General features: G+C 40.9%; 2 protein-coding genes across 3 annotated transcripts in view; both read right to left on the bottom strand.

Moving 5' to 3' along the window:
* Positions 1-2,814: 2,814 nt before the first annotated feature.
* Positions 2,815-14,424, bottom strand: FDX2 (ferredoxin 2). 2 transcript variants are annotated; one of them, XM_060763604.2, is made up of 5 exons: positions 14,305-14,424; positions 12,146-12,185; positions 10,844-10,950; positions 7,737-7,824; positions 2,815-3,614 (listed from the first exon to the last, which is right to left on the bottom strand). In XM_060763604.2, exons 1-5 carry the CDS (start codon positions 14,405-14,407, stop codon positions 3,458-3,460), a joined length of 495 nt encoding a protein of 164 aa, XP_060619587.2. In that variant the 5' UTR covers positions 14,408-14,424; the 3' UTR covers positions 2,815-3,457. The 2 variants fall into 2 exon arrangements, with proteins under 2 accessions (XP_060619587.2, XP_067320111.1); XM_067464010.1 differs by having other exon boundaries at positions 7,781-7,824.
* Positions 14,425-18,316: 3,892 nt separating this feature from the next.
* Positions 18,317-27,502, bottom strand: part of RAVER1 (ribonucleoprotein, PTB binding 1) — a 44,160-nt gene continuing 34,974 nt past the window's right edge. Inside the window, exons 10-14 of the mRNA XM_060763609.2 lie at positions 25,556-25,686; positions 24,585-24,662; positions 23,556-23,681; positions 20,090-20,164; positions 18,317-19,972 (exon numbers count right to left, since the gene is read on the bottom strand). Of these exons, the coding sequence (XP_060619592.2) occupies positions 19,826-19,972; positions 20,090-20,164; positions 23,556-23,681; positions 24,585-24,662; positions 25,556-25,686 (557 nt within the window). The 3' untranslated portion in view covers positions 18,317-19,825. The remainder of the gene's footprint in view (positions 19,973-20,089; positions 20,165-23,555; positions 23,682-24,584; positions 24,663-25,555; positions 25,687-27,502) is intronic.

Raw genomic sequence — 27,502 nt, 5'->3', positions numbered from 1 at the left:
CAGTGGTTTTTGAGTTATGTTAATCCCACAAACAAAGATTACATTTTTATTTATATAGACTAGCCGTCCTGTCATGCATTGCTGTGGCCCAGTCTGTGTATATGTGTGTGTATATGTGTATATATGTGGTTTAATGCATGCGTTGTAATGTTGGGTTTTGGTTGTTTTTTTTTGGCGTTTTAAGTCCCTTCCGCTGTGTTTTTCAGTGTTTTTATGAGTAACTAGCGGTTCCCTGCCACGTGTTGCTGTGGCCCAGTCTGGTGATCTGGAAAATAAAGTTATGAGAAAGTGTTAGTTTCTAATATATATAATGTCTTTCTGCTTGTGGGTAAACAGTATTTCTTGCTGTTTCTTTGTCATTGTTGATGTGGAGATTGTCTGGTTTGCCTACTTTGGAACATACAAAATTATGATTGTCCTTCTTTAGGAGTCCCTTTCAAATCTTTGATACTGCATCTGTCATAAGCATGTGTGTGTGTGTGTGAATGGCTGGATGGCCCTTTGTCAGGAGGGCTTTGATTATGTTTTCTTGCCCTGGTGAAGGGAGTTGACTGGATGGCCTTACGGCAGCATTTCCGAACCTAGAAAGTCAAGACCCGGGGGGGGGGGGGTCACCAGAGGGGTATCAGAAGAGTCACCCAAGACCACCAGAAAACACAGTATTTTCTGTTGGTTATGGGGGTTCTGTGTGGGATGTTTGGCCCAATTCCATCGTTGGTGGGGTTCAGAATGCTCTTTTATTGTAGGTGAAGTAACTACAACTTCTAAATGTCAAGGTCTATTTCCCCCCAAACTCCATCTGTGTTCACATTTGGGCATATTGAGTATACATGCCAAGTTTGGTCCAGATCCATCATTGTTTGAGTCCACAATATTCTCTGGATGGAAGTGAACTACAATTCCCAAACTCAAGGTCAATGCCCACCAAACCCTTTCAGTATTTTCTGTTGGTCATGGGAGTTCTGTGTACCAAGTTTGGTTCAATTCCATTGTTGGTGGAGTTCAGAATGCTCTTTGATTATTGGTGAACTATAAATCCCAGCAACTACAACTCCCAAATGACAAAATCATAATTTTTTGAGTGACGGTCACTCCTTGTGTTGTGAGACATTTTGTTGCCAAATTTGGTGTAGTTTCATTGATTGGTTCTTTTGTTTTTAAGGTACTCATTATGCACAGAGCATTTATATACAGGGTTAGTCAAAATGAATAGGCCAATAAGAAAATTAATTGTAGCCGAATGTATGTTTACTGTAACCAAACCACAGCTACGTAGCAACAGATAAACTATCAAAGTTTTTTTTGAGCAACACACATGTACGTTAATGCCGCTAGGCGTCGCTAGGAGTCGCTGTTTTCAAAATGGCGGAATCAGGCAAAGAGAAGGCGTTTTGTGTGATGACATTTGCTAAAACAATGTCAGTAATTACGGTCCAGCGAGAATTTCGAGCCAAGTATGGCAAGGAACCACCTCATCGACATTCCATTGCGAGGTGGGTAAAGCAATTTGAGGAGACGGGCTGCTTATGCAAGGGTAAAACCACAGGACGACCGCGTGTCTCCGAAGACACAGTGGAATCCATTCGTGCATCCTTTCAACAAAGTCCCCAGAAGTCGACAAATCGTGTTGCCATGGAATTGAACGTTCCGCAAAAAACTGTGTGGCGCGTGTTACGCAGACGTTTGCAGTTCAAGCCGTATAAATTGCAAATGGTGCAGGCTTTGAAAAAAGGTGACTATTCGAAACGACACGATTTTTGCGAATCAATGCAGCGAAGACTAGAGGAGGAAGGCTTTGCCAACAGACTGCTCTTCAGTGACGAGGCAACGTTTCACCTGTGCGGGAAGGTCAATAGGCATAATCTCCGCTTTTGGGGATCTGAAAATCCTCATGCCGTATTGGAACATGTAAGGGATTCGCCGAAGGTAAACGTTTTCTGTGCAATAACCAACCGTCACGTGTTTGGCCCATTCTTTTTCGCGGAGAAAACCGTAACAGGCATAGTGTACGCTGACATGTTGTCTGAATGGTTGATGCCACAGTTAGAAGAGAAAGTGCCCGATTTCGTATTCCAACAGGACGGTGCCCCTCCGCATTGGCACAACAGTGTACGCGAGTACCTCAACGAACACCTTCCCAGACGTTGGATTGGCCGTGCTGGAGTGACTGATCTTCCATTCCTCCTGTGGCCCCCCAGGTCCCCTGACCTCACACCATGCGACTTTTCTCTCTGGGGGTATGTGAAAGACACTGTGTTCCGACCTCCATTACCGCTGACCTTGAACGACTTAAAACAGCGCATATGTGCTGCATTCGATGCCATTACGTCGGATGTGCTGCAACGGATGTGGAATGAACTGGACTATCGCTTGGACATCTGCCGTGTCACACGGGGCGCCCATATCGAACATCTCTGAAGGTGAGACAAAACTTTGATAATTTATCTGTCGATACGTAGCTGTAGTTTGGTTACAATAAACATACATTCGTCTAAAATTAATTTTCTTATTGGCCTATTCATTTTGACTAACCCTGTATATATGGATGATCACTCATTGGCCTGATAGGTGTGTTGTGTCTAAATTTGATGTCAATTCATCCAGTGGTTTTTGATTTATGTTAATCCCACAAACGAATGTTACATTTTTATTTATATGGGACTTGAGCATCCAAGAATTTTGGAATCTACAGGGACCATATCTCAGCCAATAACAAGGGCCCAGTGGACTTACACGTCCCTGGTCACTACGAACATTCCCATCTTCAAAATGTATTATCCATGTACTGTACTATTTACAAAAGCAATGACAACAGAGGTTTTATATCTTTAATGATACGAGTCAGAGGGGAACTGAAGTATATAGACCTCCTTCCCCTAATTATTTGGTGATACAAATTTTGTAACAGGAACAAATATTCACTTTTCCGCAGCCAAATGAGGAACAAGAAGGCCCCAGTGAAAATTAAAGCACTGCTTGTACAACTGAAGAAAACAGAACAATGAAGCTAAAAATGATTCCATGTGAGAATAACTCATGTTTTCTCCCTGTACACAGTCAAAACTACCTGCATATAATCAGGAAACCCTGTTCCTCGAAGACGACCGCTACTGTGCAGGAATCCCTCATCTCCCCATGAAACCTCTTCCATTTGATGCCCAAGCATCTTGGGGAGAAATGGATCCAGCTCCCAGCCACCTTCACGTACCACAAATGAGGCGTACACATAACCCAGTGATGGCTTTTGGAAGAAGGCACAGATACAGGCATCAACATTTCACTTGTGGATCCCTCTTCGGCAGCATCTTCTTGCTCATGGAGCAAACTATTTTCTTTTTCTTGAAAGAAAGAAAATAATAATCCCAGTTGCTTCAACTACTCCACCTTGTTCTTTGATACCTGCTTCTTAAACTTGAGTCAACCTCACTTCTGAGACTGGTTCTTCTTTGCGATAAGGTCAATGAGGTTTGGGGACGTGTCCATCCACGTAAAAGTTCCTGGTGATCTTGGGAAGGGTGAACTCAGCGCCTTCCAGTTCTTTGGTGAGGATGATCTGGCAGCCCAGGCGTGAGTTCTCTTGAAGCAGTGGTGCCATGTCCAACATATCCTCCTCCCTAAGAGAGGAAGAGAAGGGTCAAGAAGGGGACAGGCCTTATTTCTCATACTAATGCTGATTGCCAATTTGATCCCATAGCCCATATTTATCTTCACAGCATCTCTCAACCTATAAAAACACAACCACGTTACAACATAAAGACTACAGCAACAGTTAAGGTTGACGTCATATCCATAAATTCTGCTTCCATAGATTCAACCAACCACTGCAAGAAAATGTTTCAGCAAAAATCCTTTCTCTACAACAGTGTTTCTCAACCTGGGGGTCGGGACTCTTGTGGGGGTCGCCAGGGGGTGTCAGGGGGTCGCCGAAGACCATCAGAAAATACAGTATTTACTGTTGATCATGGGGGTTCTGTGTGGGAAGTTTGGCTCAATTCTAGCATTGGTGGGGTTCAGAATGCTCTTTGATTGTAAGTGAACTATAAATCCCAGCAGCTACATCTTCCAAATGTCAAAGTCTATTTTCGCCAAACTCCACCAGTGTTCACATTTGGGCATATTGAGTATTCATGCCAAGTTTAGTCCAGATCCGTCATTGTTTTAGTCCACAGTGCTCTCTGGGTGTAGGTGAACTACAACTCCCAAACATAAGGTCAATGCCCACCAAGCCCTTTCAGTAATTTCTGTTGGTCATGGAAGTTCTGTGCGCCAAGTATGGTTCAGTTCCATCATTGGTGGAGTTCAGAATGTTCTTTGATTGAAGGTGAACTATAAATCCCAGCAACGACAACTCCCAAATGACAAAATCAACCCCTCCCCAAACCCCACCAGTATTCCAATTTGGGTGTATTGGGTATTTGTGCCGAATTCGGTCCAGTGAATGAAAATACATCCTGGATATCTGATATTTACATTACAATTAATAACAGTAGCAAAATTACAGTTATGAAGTAACAACGAAAATAATTTTATGGCTGGGGGTCGCCACAACATGAGGAACTGTACTAAGGGGTCGCAGCATTAGGAAGGTTGAGAACCACTGCTCTACAATGTCTCCTCCTTTCCCTTCACTATATCCATGGGAAACTCATCTCCACAATTCATGGACAACAAGAACTCGAGAGAAAAATTTGGAAATTATGTTATTTCATTATTATTTTTCTTTTATTCATATCAGGAGCAATTTTGGAAACTGCAGGTGGCTTCTGGTGTGAGAGAATTGGCCGTCTGCAAGGATATTGCCCAGGTGACACCTGGATGTTTTATAATCCTGTAGGAGGCTTCTCTCATGTCCCTGCATGAGAAGCTGGAGCTGACAGACAGGAACTCACCCCACTCCCTGGATTTGAACTGCTGACCTTTGGGTCAGCATAAGCATTTAACCCATTGTGCCACCAGGGGCTCCTGTTATTTCAGTGACTGGAGAAATCTGTACTAGCAATGAAATGAAATTCGTACATTAAGTCCATGATATGGAACTTGAGCCAGTGCAGGAAGGGAACAGGTGGCTTAGGAAAAATACTTGGAAAATATTCAGAAATTGCAAGAGAAAAATGAAATGTGAATTTCAAATGTAAATGGGATGCAAAAGGCCAAAACTAGTTTAGGCTTCCTGGGCAAAGGAAAAAATGCATAGAATGTATTGTACTATGGATAGAAATGGAAGTACTATTATCTGTTGTTTTTGACCTTTAAAGTCCTACATGGTTTGGGTCCAGATTGCCTACAGGATCACCTTCTCCTATATAATCACTTCTTAGGAGCCTGAGGTCCTCTGGAGGGTGGAAACTCCAAAAAACCAGAACCCAACTGGTGACTGTTACCCATAGGCCCTTTTCATCAGCCGCTCCAAGACTGTGGAATGACCTGCCACTGTAAGTCTTTATGAAAAGGAAATCCTATGAGCTTCTGCAGCCTTGTACTTAATCAAAAATGTGACTGCCTTTATTTTACTAAATAGATATTAGATGTGACTCCTAGTACTTCATTATCTATGCCACAATGTCACTATCTATATCTAATCCTTATTTGAATAACTCTATAACTATCTAATAATCTCTGCCTGGACTATCTATATTATTTTACTACCAATATATCTCCGATGTGACATGAAATCTGTACTCTTTCTAACCCTCTGTTTTCTTCCGTTCCTAGTCTCTTAACTGATTTTCTAACTGTCAAAACTGCCATTCTGAGGCAGGCAGGAGCTGAGGCTTGAGCTCCTCCCCACTCCCATATCCTTAAAGGCATAGGAAGCAAATTAAAAATTCTGCCTATGGAGGCAGAACACGCCCCAAGACTGTAGAATGAACTGCCGGAAGAGCTCCAACAGCTAAATGAGCTGTCAGAATTTAAAACACAATTTAAATACTTATATTTTCAGGCAGGCCTACTCAGTCAATGTGTAACAATGAATTTTAAATTAATCTTCTACATCTAAAGTACACATATTAAAATACAGGGAACAAAGATAAAATACAATTATTTTAATCTTTGCTCCCTATATTTTAATATGTCTATTTTAGAGAAATATGGTTTAATATATGCATTTTATTAAATGTATTTTATGACGATGATGTATTTGTACTGTGATTTACCCCACCTCAAGCCATAATGTTGTTGTTGTTGTTGTTGTTGTTGTTGTTGTTGTTATATGTGCTCTATTAAGCCTTTTCATCACACCCGAATTTTTTGTGGCTTCATGATGTTTGCTATCATATCTTTAATGTTGAAACCTATCCTATGAGTAATTTGCCATTTGGTTGAGGCTAAAAGCAGCACGGAAGGAACCCTTATAGAGCTGGGCATACTCCCAATATAGAAAGGAAGAGTATCCCTAATAATAATAATAATAATAATAATAATAATAATAATACTTTATTTATACCCCGTCACCATCTCCCCAAGGGGACTCGGAGCAGCTTACATGAGGCCAAGCCCGACAACACATCAATAACACAAAAAACAATAAGCAAAAACAATACAATTAATATAACTCACACAAAAACAGTAACACACAAGGATTTAAAAAAACCTATGGCCGGGCCAAATGTAATAGTTTAAAATTTAAAAAATAAATGCTGGGTGTGAAGTCTCAGCCTGTTTATTTCCCTGTTTGCCTGTTGGACTGTTCCATTTTGCCAAGTTTAGGGGAGAAGCTTAGGTTCCCCCTAGAGGCCGAGCTCGGTTGGTGCAGCCCATTCTGACTCAGAGCCAGAATGGGCTGGTGATAGAACTTCTTATGGCATTCTTTGTTGGTCATAGCTTGAAGTTAGTTAGCCAGATAGTGTCTGGTCTGGCCTAGCAATTTGAACAGGCCATCCTTATCACATATTTGCCATAGAATAGATAATATTTGCCTTATAGATAAATAGTTCAGATATACATGCCCCATAGATTATAGTATATGTAATAAAGAATAGATATAGCCACACATGCATTAAGAGTTTATAGATTGTAGACTATGCCATAGTTAGTAGTTATACTTACCTCATAGAAATTATAGTTTGTTACCTCAGAGTTTATATTTCACTATTCTAACACCATCATAATCAAACTGTACTTTTATACCCTGTTTATTCAGTAAACAATTGTTGAATTTAGTCTTGTCTCTAGGGTTTTATTTTGAGGTATTAAAGTAATTTAGGGCATACCGATGGTCACTGGGAAAATAGCCAGACACATTTAGTTTCTCATTAGATCTTCCTGGTGTGCCATCATACTGGGCATGAACAGAGGTAGGATGTATCTGATAGGAAGATTTTAAAAGAAATGAAGGGAGAGCAACCCAACGAGTAGTTAAAGTGCTTCTGAGGACATTTTGCTGGGGATTATTTCCTCATTTAGGGAAGGCACACTGGAACAGCCACGTTTTCAGACTCCTCCTAAAGACTGCCAATGTGGGGGCTTGCCTGATATCCTTAGAAAGTGAGTTCCAGAGTCGGGGGGCCACTACAGAGAAGGCCCTCTCCCTCATTGTAGGTAAGAACCTGCACCTTGAATTGGCATCGGAAAATGAACCGCAGCCAATGGGAGTATACCTGCCTAATTCTTCACCTCTTGTGGGACAGAGCCCTTTCCAGTCATGCTGCACTGGAAGAACTTGAGAAGCAGCCTTAGAAAAGTGCTTCAGATGATGCTCATAACAAGAGAGCCAATAAGACAATACGGTTCCCTACCGTTCATCAGGGCAGGGAAGCTTATCCACAATGTCATGACTCACATAGACGTGACAGGTAGAGCAGGCCAGGGAAGCTTCACAGGCACCTATTAAGAGAAGCAGGAGTTGTCAGATGTTGGAAGTGAAGGACCATCAACATTTGTTTATAGAGCAGTTGGGGATAGAGGGAACCCTGTAGTGCACACCTGCTGCCTTGTTTTCACATACTTCTCAGATTTATGGAACTCAAGATATTCTTCTTCCTGCCTGCATGCAAATGTCACCTCCCTCCAAAGATTTTACATCTTTATTACCCATTGTTTGAGAAAGAAATATCATGAGGTTTCTGTGCCTCGAGATCCCTTACAAGCAGATAAAAGAATCAGCATAAGGGATTTTTCTACCAAGATAACTTTCTTTTGCCTGTCTATTGTTCTCTGTCAGATATATTCCCTGCAACAATGAATGTATGTTTTTACATTTTAACCTTATCAGAACGTCCTGTGCATTTTATCTCCTGTTTCCTAGCATAAATGTACATATAGCACTGGCTACACTGCACTCTACGCTGGCCTTTAAAAAAGCATATAGACTAGAAGAGCGTTGGGGAATCATGGTCCCCTAAGATGTTATTGTACTGCAATTCTCATTATCCCTTAACACTAGTTATGTCGGCTATGGCTTTTCGGCATTGCAGTACAACAAGATATGGCTGTGTCAATTTCTGACATAGAACTAGAAAATACCATGCAAAAGGACAGACCTCACAACCTCTGAGGATGCTTGCCATAGATGCAGGCGAAACGTCAGGAGAGAATGCCTCTAGAACATGGCCATATAGCCCGAAAAAAATCTACAACAACCCAGTGATTCCTGCCATGAAAGCCTTCGACAATACAATTTTGAGTTCTCACTACCATGAAGTAGTTCTAGAGTGTCAATGTTCTCATACAAACTTAAATATATGTATTCATAATACAGTAAGTCTGCCTTTCCTTACAGCCCCAACTAGGTACTAACCTGTTCATATACTGCAACGCATGAAACATAACCTACATAAATCTCAAAAGAAAAAAACTCCAAATGTCTGGTATATATACATAACACAACCACAAGTATTCCCAGGTACAATGTCCTTGTTTTCGGGATCTTTCCTCAGGTAGTGTTGATTTCCTTGTAGTCTGTAACAGTCTTTTGATATGTGGTTGTTTTTTTCTTAAACCCGTGATTAACAAATCTTCTCATTGTAGACTGCAGTATGTTATTATGGATATATTGCTGTCTCTTAATATGAATTACACTTGCTTGGTCCTGCTCCAATTCAAAGCTTTTCCATGCTACTTGTCTTCTAAATTTATTTATTTATTTATTTATTTATGGCATTTATATGCCGCCCTTCTCACCCTGAAGGGGACTCAGAGCGGCTTACAATATATATTTTCATACAATTTATTATATTATTAGCATAGTACAATATCAGTATTATATATTACTATATTGCACTATACCATTATATTGTAATATTATTAGTAATATTACATGTAATGTAAATATATAATTATAAACATAGACACATACTGATAGTAATTGCAATTGATTTACCAAAATAGATATGCATAAACACCCCATATGTTATATAAAACCTTTAGGGGCTGTAAGGAAAGGCAGACATACCTTATTATGAATACATATATTTAAGTATGTATGAGAACATTGACACTCTAGAACCACTTCAACACGGTAGTGAGAACTAAAATTTGTTTTGGAATTGTTTATTTCTATTGATACCATTTTCATAGCATATTAATTTTGCTCTTTCATATTACCAGCACTCAGGGTCATCTGATGAAAGTGATTGGCAGATGACTGACTGCAGGTCAGATGGAAGAGACTACTCCCCTCGGGGAGATAGGGCAGTCTATACATTATTATTATTATTATTATTATTATTATTATTATTATTTGAAACAGAACAAGATGAGTCCACAGCAAAACAAGATCACTCAGCTGGCTGTTGTATTGGATCACACTTTGGACACTTCCCAAATGTCTAGGACTGTGTGATGTATCGGCGAAAAACGCATGCAGATCCCAGTAAGGTGGCCTTTTGCAGCTGGCAGATGGTAATCTTGTCAGCGCCAATTGTGTTTAAGTGCAGGCAAAGGTCTGTAGGCACTGCACCCAGTGTTGACTGGCTTGTGCCACAGTCTTTGTAGTTCACCTTGACTGGCTTATGCCACAGTCTTTGTAGTTCGATCTCTGTTTGTCTGAATCCGGAAGACTCAGAGTAGCTTGACGTGTACATTCTCTGTAACGTTTTCCAGCTTGTGATCCCACCAGTTCTTTGTCGCAGGCAGATAGTATTTGAGGCACAAGTTCCAATGAATCATCTGAGCAACGGTGTTCTGCCTCTGCTTGTAGTCTGTCTGTGCAATCTTCTTGCAGCAGCTGAGGATGTGATCTATTGTTTCATCTGCTTCCTTACAGAGTCTACATTTGGGATCTGTTGTCGACTTTTCAATTCTGGCTTTAATGGCATTGTTTCTAATGGCTTGTTCTTGTGCTACCAGAATCAGGCCCTCCGTCTCCTATTTCAAAGTTCCACTTCTGATCCACAGCCATTTTGTCAGTTTGGCTCTCAATTTTTGCCAGGAACTGTCCATGGAGAGCCTTGTTTTGCCAGTTTTCGCTTCTGCTCTGGATTGTGTTTTTACGGTATTCACTCTTTGTCTTTTGCACTTTAAGCAATTTACTACTATTGACTTCCCTCAATGTTGGTTCTTTATTATTATTATTATTATTATTATTATTATTATTATTATTATTATGACACCTTAAAAGACCAAATTAGCAACATCTAATATCCACTGTGACAAGCTGTAGAGATTGCCACCAGGTTAGACTAATCCATCATGTATTTGTCATTAGCACTAATATGCAGGGTACCTCTTTGGTCAGAGGCAGTTTGTCTGAGAACACCACTTGCTGCAGAACAAGGAGGGAGGGAGCTATAGTCCTCCTGCCTTGCTTGTAAACTTTCAATAGGTATATAGCTAATCACTGCTGGAAACTGGAAGATGGACTAAAAAGGCACTGAATCTGATCTGGGATGTTCTTATGACTTACCTTCCAAGTCAATGTCATGTCTCTGGGCCAAGCGGAGCACGTCTTCCCCAGCTCTACCTTGAACTGGAATTCTTTGCCCACACCGGTCTATGAACACCACATTCACTCTGTGGCAGAATAAAACAGAAAAACCTATCAATCCACAGACTTCTCATAATAGTCAAATTCTAGAAAGACACAAGCAAGACTGCATAAAGGCATAGACCAGCCATTATCTGCAAAAAAAACTTGAAATAATTTTCAGGTCTTTGCATAAACATTATTATATCCACAGCTCAATCACAATGTCTCAAAGAATCCTTACTCATGAACCAGGAAACCTTGCTTGAGAAACTCTGTCCTAGATAGTTAGTTAACATCTAAAAACTGGCACAGAGGCTGCATACCAAACATTGTTTTTATGTTAGTCAGAGAAGTGTATTAGTTACAGCTCTGAACCAGGACTTATGAAATCCAGGTTCATGTCTCCAGTAGATATGTAACTCCGGAGGTGATATTGGGCCAACATTCACTTGCAGCCTGATCCCCTCCTCCCAGGTTAGTTGGTTGTAAAGATAAGAGTGGAGAGGGGAAAACCTATGTCTGCCCTGAACTAATTGGAAGAATGGTTAGATGCAAAAGTTTAAAAAAGAGAGAAATACATTTTAAAAGAATCAAACTTAGCTCTACCCCACTACATCCCCAACAGATTATAAAGCTAATCTTATACGATTTTGAAATGTTCAAATAACTGACAGATGTGTGTGTATATATACACACACACACTTTTGCTTTAAAATATACGATACATCTACTCCTGGAGATTATTATTATTATTATTATTATTATTATTATTATTATTATTTGAAACACAACAAGATGAGTCCACAGCAGACACTCTGCTGGCTGTTGAATTGGATCACATGTTGGACACTTCCCAAGTTGATTATTATTATTATTATTATTATTATTATTATTATTATTATTTTATTGCTTGCCTCTCCCTGTGAACAGATGAGGCCCAGGTTAAATTTTACTTTCTCTGGCTGGCAATATACAGTGAGATATCTGGTGGTGAAGACAAGGAAGACAAAAAGGTAAACTCTATTTTCTAAACTTTGTAAAATAAATCCTAAAATTACTACATTTTGAAAAAATGCCTGTCTGCCATTTAAAAGGGTAAAACTGTTGTTCAAGTGGGCATACCTGATCAACAACAACTACCCAATGAGATGTAAGATTAGTTCGATCCTAGAAAAAAAAATCCCAATTAAATGTAAGCTTGATTTGCTCCTAGAAAAAAACAAGTTTTCCGATACTCACACTTCTGCAGCACAGTTCTCCTCTTCCACTTGAAAGGCCACTAGAGTGAGATAAAATGAATGTTTATGTTTAAAGACTGTCAGGGCCGGAAGAGACAGGTCTTCACTTGTGCCTTAAATTACGACAGCTGATTTAGCTGTCAGACTTCTTCCAGAAGGTTGTTCCACAGTTGTGTGGTGACCACTGAAAAGGTCCTCTGGGTGGTAGTTGCCAGTCGGGTTCTGGCTGGTTGGAACAGACACCCCCCCACCCCACCCCACCAGAAGACTGAAGTGTGTGGGACAGATTGTATGGGAGAAGGTGATCCTGTAGGTAACCTGGACCCAAACCATGTAGAGCTTTAAAGGTCAAAACCAACACTTTGTCCTTTGCCTGAAAACTAATTGGCAGCCACTGGAGTGACTTTAGGATAGGTGTGATATGCTCACTCCTAGATGTTCCTGTAACCAATCTGGCTGCTGCATTTTGAACCAGCTGGGGTTTCCGAACTTGGTACAAGAGTAATTTATTATTTTATTTATTTAAAACATTTATATTCCGCCCTTCTCACCCCGAAGGGGACTCAGGGCGGAGCACAGCATATATACGGCAAACATTCAATGTCAGGACAAGAATTCATTATAAGCATACATAAACATTAAAAACATTTATCTCAATATTAAAATATACTGTTTAAAACCGTCTTGGTAACCCAATGTAGAGTGCATTGCTTTCGTCCAATCTTGAGGTTACCAGCATACACGCCACCATTTTCAGGTCCTCCAAATCTAGGAAGGGGCGCAGCTGGCAGCTCAGCCAAAGCTGGTAAGCACTCCTGATCAGTGCACTTACTTGGACTGACATTTGGAGAGATAGATCCAGGAGCACTCCCAAGCTGTGAACACTATCTTTTGGGGCGGGGGGTGTAATCCCATCCAGGGCTGGTTGACACACCTCCACCCCCAGATTAGGACTTTTGGTGGCAAACATCTGGACTCAGTTTCAATTTTATTTATTTATTTATTTACAGTATTTATATTCCGCCCTTCTCACCCTGCAAGGGACTCAGGGCGGATTACAATGTACACATATATGGCAAGCATTCAATGCCAATTTGACATACAACATATACAGACATACACAGAGGCTATTTAACTTTTTCTGGCTGCCGCTTTCATCGTCCATCTGCGACACTGATGAAGTACTTCCACATTCCCCGCTTTGCTGGAGTCTTTTTTTATGGCCTCATACATTAGTTAATTTAGCCTCCCCACACTTTTAAGGTGGTACCTAATTTTCCTACTTGACAGATGCAACTGTCTTTCGGGTTGCAAAGGTCGACAACAGGCTACACAATTGGTTGGAAACCCACTCCAACCCGGGCTGGCTTCGAATTCATGACCTTTTGGTCAGAGTGATCTTAATGCAGCTGACACTCAGCCAGCTGCGCCACAATCCTTTTGCAACCCGAAAGACAGTTGCATCTGTCAAGTAGGAAAATTAGGTACCACCTATGTGTGGGGAGGCTAATTTAACAAAAATGTAGAGGCCATAAAAAAGACTCCAGCAAATGCACTCCAGCAAAAGCATGCGGGGAATGCGGAAGTACTTCATCAGCGTCGCAGATGGACAATGAAAGTGACAGCTCCCCTGGCGGCCAGAAAAAGTTAAATAGCCTTTGACTGTCTATATCTGTTGTGTCTTTGGCATTGAATGTTTGCCATATATGTGTACATTGTAATCTACCCTGAGTCCCCTGCGGGGTGAGAAGGGCGGAATATAAATACTGTAAATAAATAAATATAAATAACTGTCTTTCGGGCTGCAAAGGTCGACAGCAAGCTACACAAATTGGTTGGAAGCTCACTCCAACCCGGGCTGGCTTCGAACTCATGATCTTCCGGTCAGTAGTGATCTTAATGCAGCTGACTCCCAGCCCCGGTTGCTTCAATTTGTTTACCTCCTCCAGGTATTCATTCAGAGGTGGGGAAGAGAGGAGTTGAACTCCCAAACCTGCCAGAAAGGGTGCTGGGCGACCTTTGGCCCAAGTCATTCCTTCTGCTGAGAGGCGGCCATGGCGACCCACTGGCTAACCTTGAGCAAGTCCTCCTCCCCGCCTCCTCCTCACACTCACGCCTTTGGGGGATCGGGAAGGAAAGAGAGAGCAGCTGCTTTCCCACCTGCCGTGCGGAAGCTCCGAAGCAGGGCTCGCCAGGGCTTCCAAAAGAGCGGCCGAAGCCCCCTTCCGTGCCTAACGCCGACCGCAGCCATGGAGGCCGCCATGACAGGCGCCACGTGACTCGGAGGCGGGGGGAGTGTGTTTCCATGGTGATGTAAAGGGGCGGGGCGAGGGGGGAGCGCGCGCCAAGCTAGGCAAGATAGGGCCAAGTTCATCAGCCTGGCTTCTGATCACAAACTAGGAAGTTGTGTAACATCAGCCCCAGCCATGCCTGCTTGAGGCTAAGAACGATTTTAAGACAGATCCTGAAGCCTGTTTTAAAAGTAAAATAATAATACAATATTATAATTATATATTTTATATTACATGTAATATTACCAATAATATTACAATATAATGGTAAAGTGCAATATAGTAATCTTGTGATACTAGCCATCCTCTGCCACGCGTTGCTGTGGCCCAGTCTGGTGACCTGGAAAATAAAGTAATGGGAAAGTGTTGGTTTCTAATATATGTGATTTCTTTATGCTTGTGGGTAAACCGTATTTCTTGTGGTTTCTTTGTCAGTGTTGATGTGGAGATTGTTCAATTTGTCTACATGCGACATATAATTGTCCTTCTTTAGGGGTCCCTTTCAAATATATGATACTATGTCTCTCTGTGTGTGAATCATATATATCTATGGCTGGATGGCTCTTTGTCAGGAGGGCTTTGATTATGTTTTCTTGCTCTGGTGAAGGGAGTTGGACTGGATGGCCTTAAGTATTTCCTGTTGGTCATGGGGGGTTCTGTGTGGGAAGTTTGTCCCAATTCTGTTGTTGGTGGGCTCCAGAATGCTCTTTGATTGTAGGTGAACTATAAATCCCAGTAACTACAACTCCCAAATGTCAAGATTCTATTTCTCCCAAACTCCACCAGTGTTCACATTTGGGCATATTGAGTATTTGTGCCAAGTTTGGACTGGATCCATCACTGTTTTGAGTTCACAGTGCTCTCTGGATGCAGATGAACTACAACTCCCAAAGTCAAGGACAATGCCCCCCAAATCCTTCTAGTGTTTCTGTTGGTCATGGGAGTCCTGTGTGCCACGTTTGGTTCAATTCCATCATTGGTGAAGTTCAGAACGCTCTTTGATTGTAGGTGAACTATAAATCCCAGCAACTACAACTCCCAAATGACAAAATCATAATTTTTTGAGTGATGGTCACTCCTTGTGTTGTGAGACGTTTTGTTGCCAAATTTGGTGTGATTTCGTTCATTGGTTCTTTTGTTTTTAAGATATTCATTATGCACAGAGCATTTTTATATATATAGATGTTTTAAAATAGTGTCTTTTCTCTCTAAAAAGGTACAGGCCAACTGTTGATACCTAACCACAGGAATGAAGTCCCTCTTCTCACATCAATCAACCCACTGCCCAAAACACAGTTGTTTCATTGACTCTTGTAAGAGAGGGGGAAGTACAACTTTTGAAGTTTAATTTTAAAAGCCTAGCTATGAATTACAGAAATTAGTGCCTGTATCGAGCCAGTTCTTGAGCTCAACATACCCAATAGGAGAGAATGTTTGAGGGAAGGAAAACCCACTGACAAACATCATTGACCTGTATTTGTTTTTCACTCAACCCTTAGGAGGAATAAGATGAACATACGCTTGGAAAGGCACAAAGATTACTGCAGATGCAGACTGTGGCCAGGAAATCAGAAGATGCTTACTTCTTGGGAGGAGAGCAATGTCCAGTCTCGATAAAATAGTAAAGAGTAGAGACATCAGACTGGCAACGAAGATCCGCCTAGTCAAAGCCATGGTATTCCCTGTAGTAACCTACGGATGTGAGAGCTGGACCTTAGGGAAGGCTGAGCGAAGGAAGATTGATGCTTTTGAGCTGTGGTGTTGGAGGAAAGTGCTGAGAGTGCCTTGGACTGCGAGAAGATCCAACCAGTCCATCCTCCAGGAAATAAAGCCCGGCTGCTCACCTGAGGAAAGGATACTAGAGACAAAGCTGAAGTACTTTGGCCACATCATGAGGAGACAGCAAAGCCTAGAGAAGACAATTACACTGGGGAAAGTGGAAGGCAAAAGGAAGAGGGGCCGACCAAGGGCAAGATGGATGGATGGCATCCTTGAAGTGACTGGACTGACCTTGAAGGAGCTGGGGGTGTTGACTGCCGACAGGGAGCTCTGGCGTGGGCTGGTCCATGAGGTCACGAAGAGTCGGAGACGACTGAATGAATGAACAACAACATGCTTGGAAAAAGACCACAACTCAGCCTCACTTGCTATGAGGCAGAGAAGTTCAGGATTTGAGTGTGGTTTCGGGGCAGCATGGCTGTGCTCTAGCAGCATTTTCTCGAGACATCTGACCTGCATCTGTAGCTGGCATCTTCCGAGAATCTGTGGCTGGCATTTTCAAAGGATCCTCTGAAGATGCCAGCCACAGATGCAGGCCAAACGTCAGGAGAAAATGCTACTAGAGTACTAGTAGCTCGGAAACCACACAACACTCCAGTGATTCCAGCCATGAAAGCCTTCAAAAACACAAGTTCAGGATTCTTGTAGCACAACGTATATATCCAGTTTCCATGTGATGTAACGTGCACCTTTAAAATACGCCACATGATTGAATGGAGCATTTATGCCACACATCCATTTCCCTTCCTGATTATTCTGAAATGTCACATTCCCTTTTTACAGAGTCAGTAGCCGTCCCCTGCCACGCGTTGCTGTGGCCCAGTCTGGTGATCTGGAAAATGAAGTAATGAGAAAGTGTTGGTTTCTAACATACGTAATTTCTTTATGCTTGTGCGTAAACACTATTTCTTGCTGTTTCTTTGTCAGTATTGATGCTAAGAATGTCTGGTTTGCCTAATCTGGAACATGCAACATATCATTGTCCTTCTTTAGGGCTCCCTTTCAAATCTATGGTACTATCTCTCTCTCTCTCTCTCTGTGAATCTTATACATCTATCTATATCTATGGCTGGATGGCTCTTTGTCAGGAGGGCTTTGATTACGTTTTCTTGCCCTGGTGAAGGTAGTTGGACTGAATGGCCTTAAGTATTTTCTGTTGGTCATGGGGATTCTGTGTGGGAAGTTTGTCCCATTTCTGTCGTTTGTGGGTTTCAGAATGGTCTTTAATTGTAGTGAACTATTAATCCCAGTAACTACAAATCCCAAATGTCAAGCTCTATTTCCTCCAAACTCCATCTGTGTTCATATTTAGGCATATGGAATTTTTGTGTCAGGTTTGGTCCAGATCAATCATTGTTTGAGTCCACAGTGCTCTCTGGATGTAGGTGAACTACAGCTCCCAAACTCAAGGTCAATGCCCACCAAACCCTTCCAGTGTGTTGTGTTGGTCATGGAAGTCCTGTATGCCATGTTTGGTTCAATTCCATCATTGGTGGAGTCCAGAGTGCTCTTTGATTGTAGGTTAACTATAAATCCCAGCAACTACATATCCCAAAGGACAAAATCAATTTTTTGAGTGATGGTCACTCCTTGGGTTAGTAGGTGTCTTGTGGCCAAAATTGGCGGCAATTTGTCTAGTGGTTTTTGAGTTATGTTAATCCCACAAACAAACATTACATTGTTGAAGGCTTTCATGGCTGGTAGTGAGACCTCACTACCTCTGAGGATGCTTGCCATAGATGCAGGCGAAATGTCAGGAGAAATGCCTCTAGAACATGGCTCTATAGCCCGAAAAAACCCACAAGAACCTAAACATTACATTTTTAATGTATTGTCGAAGGCTTTCATGGCTGGAATCACTAGGTTCTTGTGGGTTTTTTCAGGCTATAGGGCCATGTTCTAGAGGCATTTCTCCTGATGTTTCACCTGCATCTATGGCAAGCATCCTCAGAGGTAGTGAGGTCACTACCTCTGAGGATGCTTGCCATAGATGCAGGCGAAACGTCAGGAGAAATGCCTATAGAACATGGCCCTATAGCCCGAAAAAATCCACAAGAACCTATTACATTTTTATTTATATAGATAAAGAAGCCAGGCAAAGGTTTGATATAAATATAGCTTTACTTTGGAAAATTGGTATCCAGCTGCCGAGAGGTTTCAAACCCCATGGCAAATACAGCAAACCAGCCAGTATCTACAATAGAAACACCATAGCATGTTTATAAAACAGATAAGGTATCATAAGCAGAAGTAGAAATCCCCCATGCGAAGGCCACAGACCCCAATTCTGTCTCAAGTGAAGCCCACACAAATTTTCACGTGGAATAATGTGACAACAGATTCAAGCAACTGGTTGAGCTATTTCTCTTTGTAATTTACTAAACCTGGGCCACCGAGGTAGCTAAACCTGGGATAAGATTGTGCTTTCCGTTTTCCTCAGCAGCCAGCATAAGAAACAGAAACATTCATAAGTTAAGATTGGAAGTTGAAAGCACCAGTTCAACTGAACCAGCATTAAGTTCTTAGCTTAATGATGACAGCTACAAAACTGGGTGCTGTCAGAAAGTCAAAATCGGGACTTCTGTTGCTATTAAGACGCAGAATTGCTGCACAAGACTCTTAAGTCACTCCAGAAACCAATGCCCAAAGATTGTCCCAGCCATAGAAGTTTGGCTTAAAAGCTATCAGACTACAGGATCAGCATTAAGACAACTGTCAAAAATAGAAACACACCCAAGGAAATAAAATCATTTGCACCCAAAGGAGGAATTGGCCTAGACCAAAAATATGCACATCACACATAGGAAAGCAAGAGATTAAAATAAACCCACACACACGTTATCCAAGATCACATGGATGCATACCAAGATGATCTCATACACCTAAACTAGTTAAAAGGGAAGTAACAAAAAAAGGAAAATTAAAAAGGTAGTTTACATGTTGTAATTACCAAAATAAGTAGAATAGACTTAATGTTTTTAAAAAACAAAAAGAAAAGAAAACTATAGACTGCAAAGAGGCAGAGACTTTAAACTCAGCCTGGGGGTGTCCTGGAGCTTGATAATAACGCTGAGATGCTGCATTGAACTGGACCTTTTTGCCCGTGTGATGCACGGCTCTTCTGGTGCCCCCTCCTTCCTCTTAGCAACACACTCTGCCACACTGCAGCACATCCAGAGGCACCTGGTTAATTCAGATACATTCATTTGCTAGAAGCGGTTTTAAGGCAGGGAACTTGTGTCCTCACAGAAAAGATACGCTGCAATCAGAAACGACAATAGGAAGGAGCTCATGTGGAGAAAATGTATTCGGTTTGGTCCAGCTGATTGAGAGACAGCAGGGGAAGATCTGCAGTTTGGCAATGCTTCTCATGACCGCCCAAATAACCTCCACCAGGAAAGAGGGGCATTTGCTCCAGAAAAGCTCCAAAGATCCATCTTCAGTGTTCCAGGTTGTGCTTGTAGCTGACCCCAAGCCAAGTCCTTTACATAAGAAACGTATTTTTTAAAAAATCACCCTAAAACATAACATTAAAAACATTTTTACAAATAATGTACACATTTGGAAAAGCTGGGGAGAAGAGCTGGAAGAGGGCGTCCCTCGGGGATGGATTAAAATATCCTCTTGCGCTTCAGGTAGGAGTCTGCGTAGTGGCCTCCCAGGCCCTGAGAGTGCTGGCCAACGTAGCTGCCTTCTGGGCTGGGTTCTGGGGATGGGAGCAGGTGAGAAAAGGCCCGCTTCTGGCCACCAATGGGTGTCTGGAAAAAGAAAGGAAGGGTGGGGTGAGGGGAAGAGAGGCAGTACTAAGGGAATGATGGCAAGAATGTGGAAGCGTCGCAGGTTGCAGAAGTCATTTTTTGTTTGCACCATCTCACCTTTGAGAAGGTCCCCTGGGCTGGCCCTAGCCCCAGGATGCTCTCTCCTGAACCTACAGGTGGCATCCCAACTGCCTGGAAGAGAAGGACAGAGCAGAAACAGTGTTATATTTAACAGCAACCTTCTCTGACACACTTCTGTAGTATCTTTTTTAAATAAAACTGTTTATTTTTGTTATGGTACACAACAGAAAAGCAAATCGTAGCAAATATAATCAGGTTAACAATATTTTTGATATGTACATGCCTATCTACATTAGTCAATCAACCATTTAATTTTGACATTAAGTACAAATTATTATCAGTTACTAAACTTAATTAATAATAATAATAATAATAATAATGTGTGCCTTCCCAGAATAATAATGATCCCGTAGCACTTTGTCCTCCAAAGCATTTTACATTTTTAGTTCTGCTCGTATGCCCTTCCACAAACGCCATTTATCACCTTTCGTCCATGTTCCAGCATTATTTTCAATTTTAACTTTACATTTGGCCTTCCCACAGTTTTAATTGTGTGTTGTCTGTCGATAATGTTGTACTGTTGTATTTTTATTGTCTATGTTTTTGTTTTAACTGCGTGTATTGATGTATTATTGCTTGTATTGTTGTGCTTGGGCTCGGCCTCATGTAAGCCGCACCGAGTCCCTTGGAGAGATGGTAGTGGGGTACAAATAATGTTGTTGTTGCTGTTGTTGTTGTTATTATTATTATTATTATTAGTAGTAGTAGTAGTATTAATAATAATCCTTTATTTATACCCCGCTAACATCTCCCGAAGGACTCGGTGCAGTTTACAAGAGGCCGAGGCCAAAAACAACAGTAAAACTATAACATAACAAATACAACAATAAATAAACTCATAAAACAAAGCAATAAATATTAAACCATAGCAATAAAACATTAAACAATAACACCACGGTACAATTAAAATCTAAGGCCGGGCCAAATGTAATGATTAAAATTTGGACATGACCAGGTGAAATGGATAGGTTTTTGGAGATAATACATATAGACTTGCTATTAGCTTTCTAATCAATCCCCCCCCCCCCCCCCAAATAACATACAATGAGCTCAAAGCATATTACACACAGTGGACCATACACTCATCCCAAAACCACTATCCCACACAAAATAAAACCTCTTCCCCACACCCATGCACCCTTCACCATGACTTCCAAGACCAAAACACTATGAAGCCTTTAAGCCTATTTATCTATCCTTATTCATAATAAACCTAAATTCCTAATGGAGCTCCTCTATATTACTGACTCTCTATTCAGATATGCCATGGTCAAGTTCCATTTTTCTAAAAAGTCCACATTGCTTTGATTCCTCTTGTTATAAGTTAGTCTGGCCATTAGCATATATTCTCGCATTCTTTCCCTCCAATCCTTTTTGGTTAGACCTTTTTCCCCTTTCCAATTTTTGGCTATGGTCAATCTTGCCACTGCAAAGCTATATCGCTATATTTCTTGGTCCTTTTAATTATTGTTTTCTCCATGTAAACATAGCAGACACAATCCTGGGCTTTTTTAAAATCTTGTTATGTAACATTTTATTTGTCTCCTTAATTACCTTATCCCAAAATGCCTGTATGGTCACACAGGTCCACCTCAAATGGAGGAATGTCCCTTTCTGTTTCCTGCACCTCCAGCAAATACCTTGTTGTGATTTGTCTATTTTAGCCAATGTTGCTGGAGTGATATAACACCTATAAAACATTTTATATTGGTTCTCCCTAATTGAACTCGATAATGTAAATTTGAATTCTTTATTCCATAGGTATTCCCAGTTGTCCAATTCTATTGGTCTGCCTAGGTCCTTGGCCCAGGATAACATTACAGTCTTGACTCTGTTATCCTCCATGTTATAGCTTAATATGAATTTGTATAATCTAGAGATTAACCCTTTATCCCCCTTTTCCCATATTCTTTCCAATTCTGATTCTTTGGTTGCAAATCCAATCCTCATGTCTTTTTTATATCTTTCATGCAATTGGTGATATCGAAACCAATCATTAATCTCCAATTCTCCCCGCCCTTTTAATTTCCACTTTTTATTTTCTCTTATAAGGTATTCCTTAAATGTTCTTGTTTCTACCCTTAAGGTTGGTCTTGTAACTGCTTCTAGTGGCCTCAACCAAAGGGCGGGGCAAAGGGCGGGGGTTGGTTCCATACCTTTTCTGAATTTTTTCCAAATACTTCTGTAGTATCTGGAGCACTTCTACAAGGTGCTACTCTGAGGCAGAATCTTTACAATCCTACAGGGATACCAAGGGGAATTTCGACTACAAAGAGGAAAAACTACACAAGTGAATTGGAATAGCTGTCAATACTAAGCCCTTGTTATTAGAGCCACTTAAGACTGTGCAGGTGTTAAATCTGTACCTGGATGTCGTAATGGATGAGGGCCAATACAATGAAGGTGCATCTTAATAATAATAATAATAATAATAATAATAATAATAATAATAATTTATTTATTTATACCCCGCTCCATCTCCCCCAGGGGGACTCGGGGCAACTTACATGAGGCCATGTCCATCTGTACAGTAAACACAATATAACGCAAGAGCATAACAGAACTAAATAATAAAAACATAGAATGCAAAACCAATATAATAAACAACATAACAAAAGTTAAGGAAAGCTGGGAACTGTAGTCCAATAAGACTGAGGGTTGTCCTTTGGTCACTCCTAAATTGGATCATCTTGAAATATGCAGAAAAGTATGCATTTGCAACTTTTAACTTGACTTAACTACAAGATTACAACCCATCACCCATTCTTATCTTTTTCCTGGGATCAAAAAAGTCTGTTGGTACCTTTAGGGGATTTAGGCTCTTTGTACAGAACCCATCTTCCTCCACTGCCAGATCAGATTGCTTTTGAAAAATCACATCTGCTTCAAAAGGTATTTGCCATACATGGGGTGGATGTTTTGGTGGTGCAAACAAGGCCAAAGCATTCCATGGAGATAAAGACCTAGTTATATTGTACTTTGAATCCCAATTGTGACATACGGCCTCAGGATAGTCTACTAAGCTCCTTTGTCTTGTTCCTATGAATAAAAGGTCACTCTCTTGAGTGTTCACTTTCCTGGTGTAAGGACTACAATTCATATCACTTGCTGGTTGTATCTGGAAGCACTTTGCAAAATGTCCTATTATCATATTTGCTAACCTTCCTTGTCTTCTGCTGAGTGCAAAAGAAAGCCATCCATTGTAAAAACATAAACATGGCGGTCATAAAACTCAAAACTATGGTATGGAAGATTGCAGTCACAGAGAAGCAATTGAATCTGACAAAATCAGGAAATAATTCTACATGACTGCAGATGATACCATAAAGCAAGGAAGAGGGAGAACCATGAGTGACTACAATAAACATCCAAACATGTATTGAGAGGATTCCTGATATAAGTAACTAGTCAACCTTGCAACAATACCAGCAGGCAAACATACCTTGTTCAGGTGGCTCTGTCTGAGTCCAGCCTGAAGACCACTTGTGAAATAGGAGGTTGGGGATCCTGAGTAAAATGGAGGCACGGGTGCCCCCAAGTTGTTTCGGTCAAACCCAAGTGACGGTACCTGAAAAAGAAGCAGGAGTCGCACCAACTGCTTATAAAGCTATTCTCTTGCACATCTATATAAGCATCTAGGCAGACACCTAATGATGGGGGAGTAAATCCGATCCTACATGCCACGTACATTCTTATATAAGTCGACCTCATGTTTAAGTCAAGGGCAGATTTTGGGCTCCAAACTATGGAATTTGCTAGGACTCAAGAGTAAAACTTAGGAGTATGTAACACATAAATCTTTCCTGTAGAGGGAACATCCTTAGAAAGAGCTAACGAGAAAGAGGGGATCTATTTGAGAGTTACAATTAAGGAGTGTAAATTGTGATGCTGATCTTAAAACATCTACAGACAGAGAAAGGAAAAATAATGAGAACATGGTCTGAAAAAAAGACAGTAAATGGCAGTAAATCTGCTACCTTAACAGGCAAGGGGAAATATTCATGAATTTTTATATTGTAATTTTTGGCACTATCATATGCAAGCAATGTTATATTTAGAAGTATGAAAAAAATGAGACCTGCAATGAAATGTGACAGTGTGGAGTGCTCCTATTCAATGCCCTCCTCCAGGATAAGTCTATTCTCCCTTCCCACCCAGTTCCTCCAATCCTACTACCTCTGTGAATGTGTGAGGATGGAAGAAATGGGGGGCTATTCACAATCCAAACATAAGAAATAGGGAATGATACCAAATTGCAGAAATAAGGAATGTGTACCTTAACAGTTGCTGATGAACTACAATTCCCATCACCACTTACTGATGGGATGTTGACAGAAATAGTCAATATCTGAGGGGCACATCCTGCTTGCCCATCTCTATTGTAGAAACAAGAAACGGGCAACCTTTCTGCAGTACTTTACAGTCCAGCCTATCCTAGCAGGTGAATAAATTGAATAAAATGGGAGTTTACCTTCTGCTTGCTGTGTGCAAATCCACCTAATTGGGGTCCCGTATCTCGGGCCTGGGGATACATGCGCGATCCCAAGTCCTTTGATAGAAAAGAGAAAGATACAATATCTTTGAATTTGGGGCCAAACAAACTGAATTTTTTCCCATACCTCATTTTTCATGTTATTTGAACTTCTATGGCCATCAACAAAAACTAAACATTTATTTATTACTTAATTTATTTACAGTATTTATATTCCGCCCTTCTCACCCCGCAGGAGCCTCAGGGCAGATTACAAAGTACATATACATGGCAAACATTCAATGCCATAGACACACAACACATATAGACAGACACTCAGAGACTATTAACTTTCCAGCTTCTGACCACCAGGGGAGCTGTCGCTTCCTCATTCTTTGCATACTTCCTGGAGATTTTTTATGGCCTTGTAAATCAGTTAATTTAGTTTCCCCACAAAGTGGTACCTAATTTTCCTACTTGACAGATGCAAATGTCTTTCGGGTTGCAAAGGTCGACAATAAGCTACACAATTTTGATCGGGAGCTCACTCCGACCCGGGCTGGCTTTGAATTAATGACCTTTGGTCAGTAGTGATCTTAATGCAGCTGACTCTCAGCCAGTTGCGCCACAGTACACTGTGTGTACAGTGGGCCCTTGATATCCTTTGGTGTTTGGTTCCGATATCACAAGTGGATACCAACATCTGTGGATGTTCAAATCCCATTATATACAATGGAATAGTCAAATTGTGTGTCTTATATAAAATGGAAAATATTTGCTTTGGTGATTTAAAAAAATGTGAATAGTAGAATCTGTGGATATGGACAGCCAACTGTACAGGAATCTTGATACTACTTTCTTGAAAGTAGTATGGCCTTACTCCTAGGATAAACATAAACTGCACCCATGCTTTATTATTTTTATACACATATTCAGAGAGCTGCAGTTGCCAAAAAGTCTACAGTACTCACCGGCTGGTACTCAAATACACAGTTGTCTCCTGTCAGTCCAGGTGAGGACAATGAAGGGTCAGATATGGAGGCCTGAGGAATTCTGGGATTGGAAACATTGCCAAGTACACTGAATGCTTTATTGGCCCCACCTGCAAAGGCAGAGGCGATCATTAATATGCAGATATATACAGTAGTTAAGAATACCAATGGTATGCTAGTTCCAGGGAGACAAAAAACATTATCATTACCTAACCACATGACACATACAGCTGCAAACAAACTGCTTCTCCATTTGAAATTAGATATGATGGTAACAGTCATACATTTGTTCAGGTTTTGTTAACTTTGCCTCTTTAATATCGCCAACTGACTGGGACAGTAGCACAGAAGAGGGGAGAACCAAAACAGAACTGAAGTAACGTCAATGACACCTAGCCAGAATGTCAAGAATATTTAAACAGGTGTCAAATACTACTTACATTCCAATTTAGAAATGCATCTAATAGTACATCCCTGTAAATTCAACAATGTCTGCTTCCTAGTGAACATGTTCAGGCTTGGAGCCTTACAATATTGAACTTGTATTATTGTCAAGCTTTACAGAAAGATAAAAACAATGGAATGGAAAAAGAAACCAGAGTTTCGTGTTCCCTTAAACTGCTGCTTTACACACATCACTGCATGCATATAGTTCTCCTTTGTAATTCACACAATCAAAACTTTTCTTTACAGAGCTGTCAAAACATGGGGGAGTGAGTCACATTAACTCATTAGCAAGAAGCCACCCCCTCCACAGGAAGAAAAAAAACACAGGTGGATATACTCATTTTGTGAAGAACTTGCTTCCAAATAGGCATCCACAGAATAAATACAAATGTTGGAGATGTCTATTACAAAGTAACTAAAGAAGGTACCTCAGTTGGGGCTTTGTTTGAGAGCCATTTACTCCTACTGGTTAAAAATGAATTATCTTTAAGTATTGAGTAGCAATTTATCTTGCTAAAAGAAGGGTATGGAAGTGGCCCTGAAATGCAATCCCTCCTCCCATAGATTCCTGTGTCAGAACATACTGCAAAAAGAAAACAGGAAATTGCCTGTCCCAAAAGCTCCAGAGACAGAAATCATCTTTTAAATTGCATCCCTTCAGTAGAACTGAACTTACTTTTTTTTTTTTTCAAAATCAGTAATGGACTTTTAAAATATATTTTTGGCAGTGTGTGGATCCTGGACAGAAAATTGGCTCTCAAATCCACAAGTTGCCAATGGTTACGCATCTCCTCCTATGAACCATCGTGGAGATTAAGATCCTCCAGGGAGGCCCTGCTTTCCGTCCCGCCATTGTCACAATCATGATTAATGGGGACGAGAGACAAAGCCTTCTCGGTGATTGCTCCCCGGCTATGGAACTCCCTTCCTGGTGAGATCAGGTCGCCCCCCCCTCCTGTCCTTTAGAAGGATGGTAAAAATTTGGCTGTGGGACCAGGCTTTCGGGACAGGGCAATAAAGCAGCAATATGAAAGATTACCAGGCCAATTAGATTTGACGTGGATGACTAGGATGATTTTAAATGGTGTATTTTAATATTTTGATAAATGTTTTTAATGTTTATGTATGTATATAAGAATTTGTGTCCCGGCATTGAATGTTTGCCATATATATGCTGTCCTTCGCCCTGAGTCCCCTTTGGGGTGAGAAGGGCATAATATAAATGTTTTAAATAAAGAAATAAGGAAATAAAGAATATTGTTAAAATAACCCTTAGGGCAGTGGTTCTCAACCTGGAGTCACCAGATGATTTTGGCCTACAACTCCCAGAAATCCCAGCCAGTTTATCAGCTGTTAGGATTTCTGGGAGTTGTAGGCCAAAAACATCTGGGGACCCCAGGTTGAGAACCACTGCCTTAGGGAGTAGTGAAACACTATGTTTTGTGGCCCGCTCATTTTGCCAAAAATATACACCGACAA

Source organism: Anolis sagrei, chromosome 2 (genome assembly GCF_037176765.1).
Source record: "Anolis sagrei isolate rAnoSag1 chromosome 2, rAnoSag1.mat, whole genome shotgun sequence".
NCBI classification, from domain to species: domain Eukaryota; kingdom Metazoa; phylum Chordata; class Lepidosauria; order Squamata; family Dactyloidae; genus Anolis; species Anolis sagrei.
This window is presented reverse-complemented; position numbering and strand designations above follow the sequence as displayed.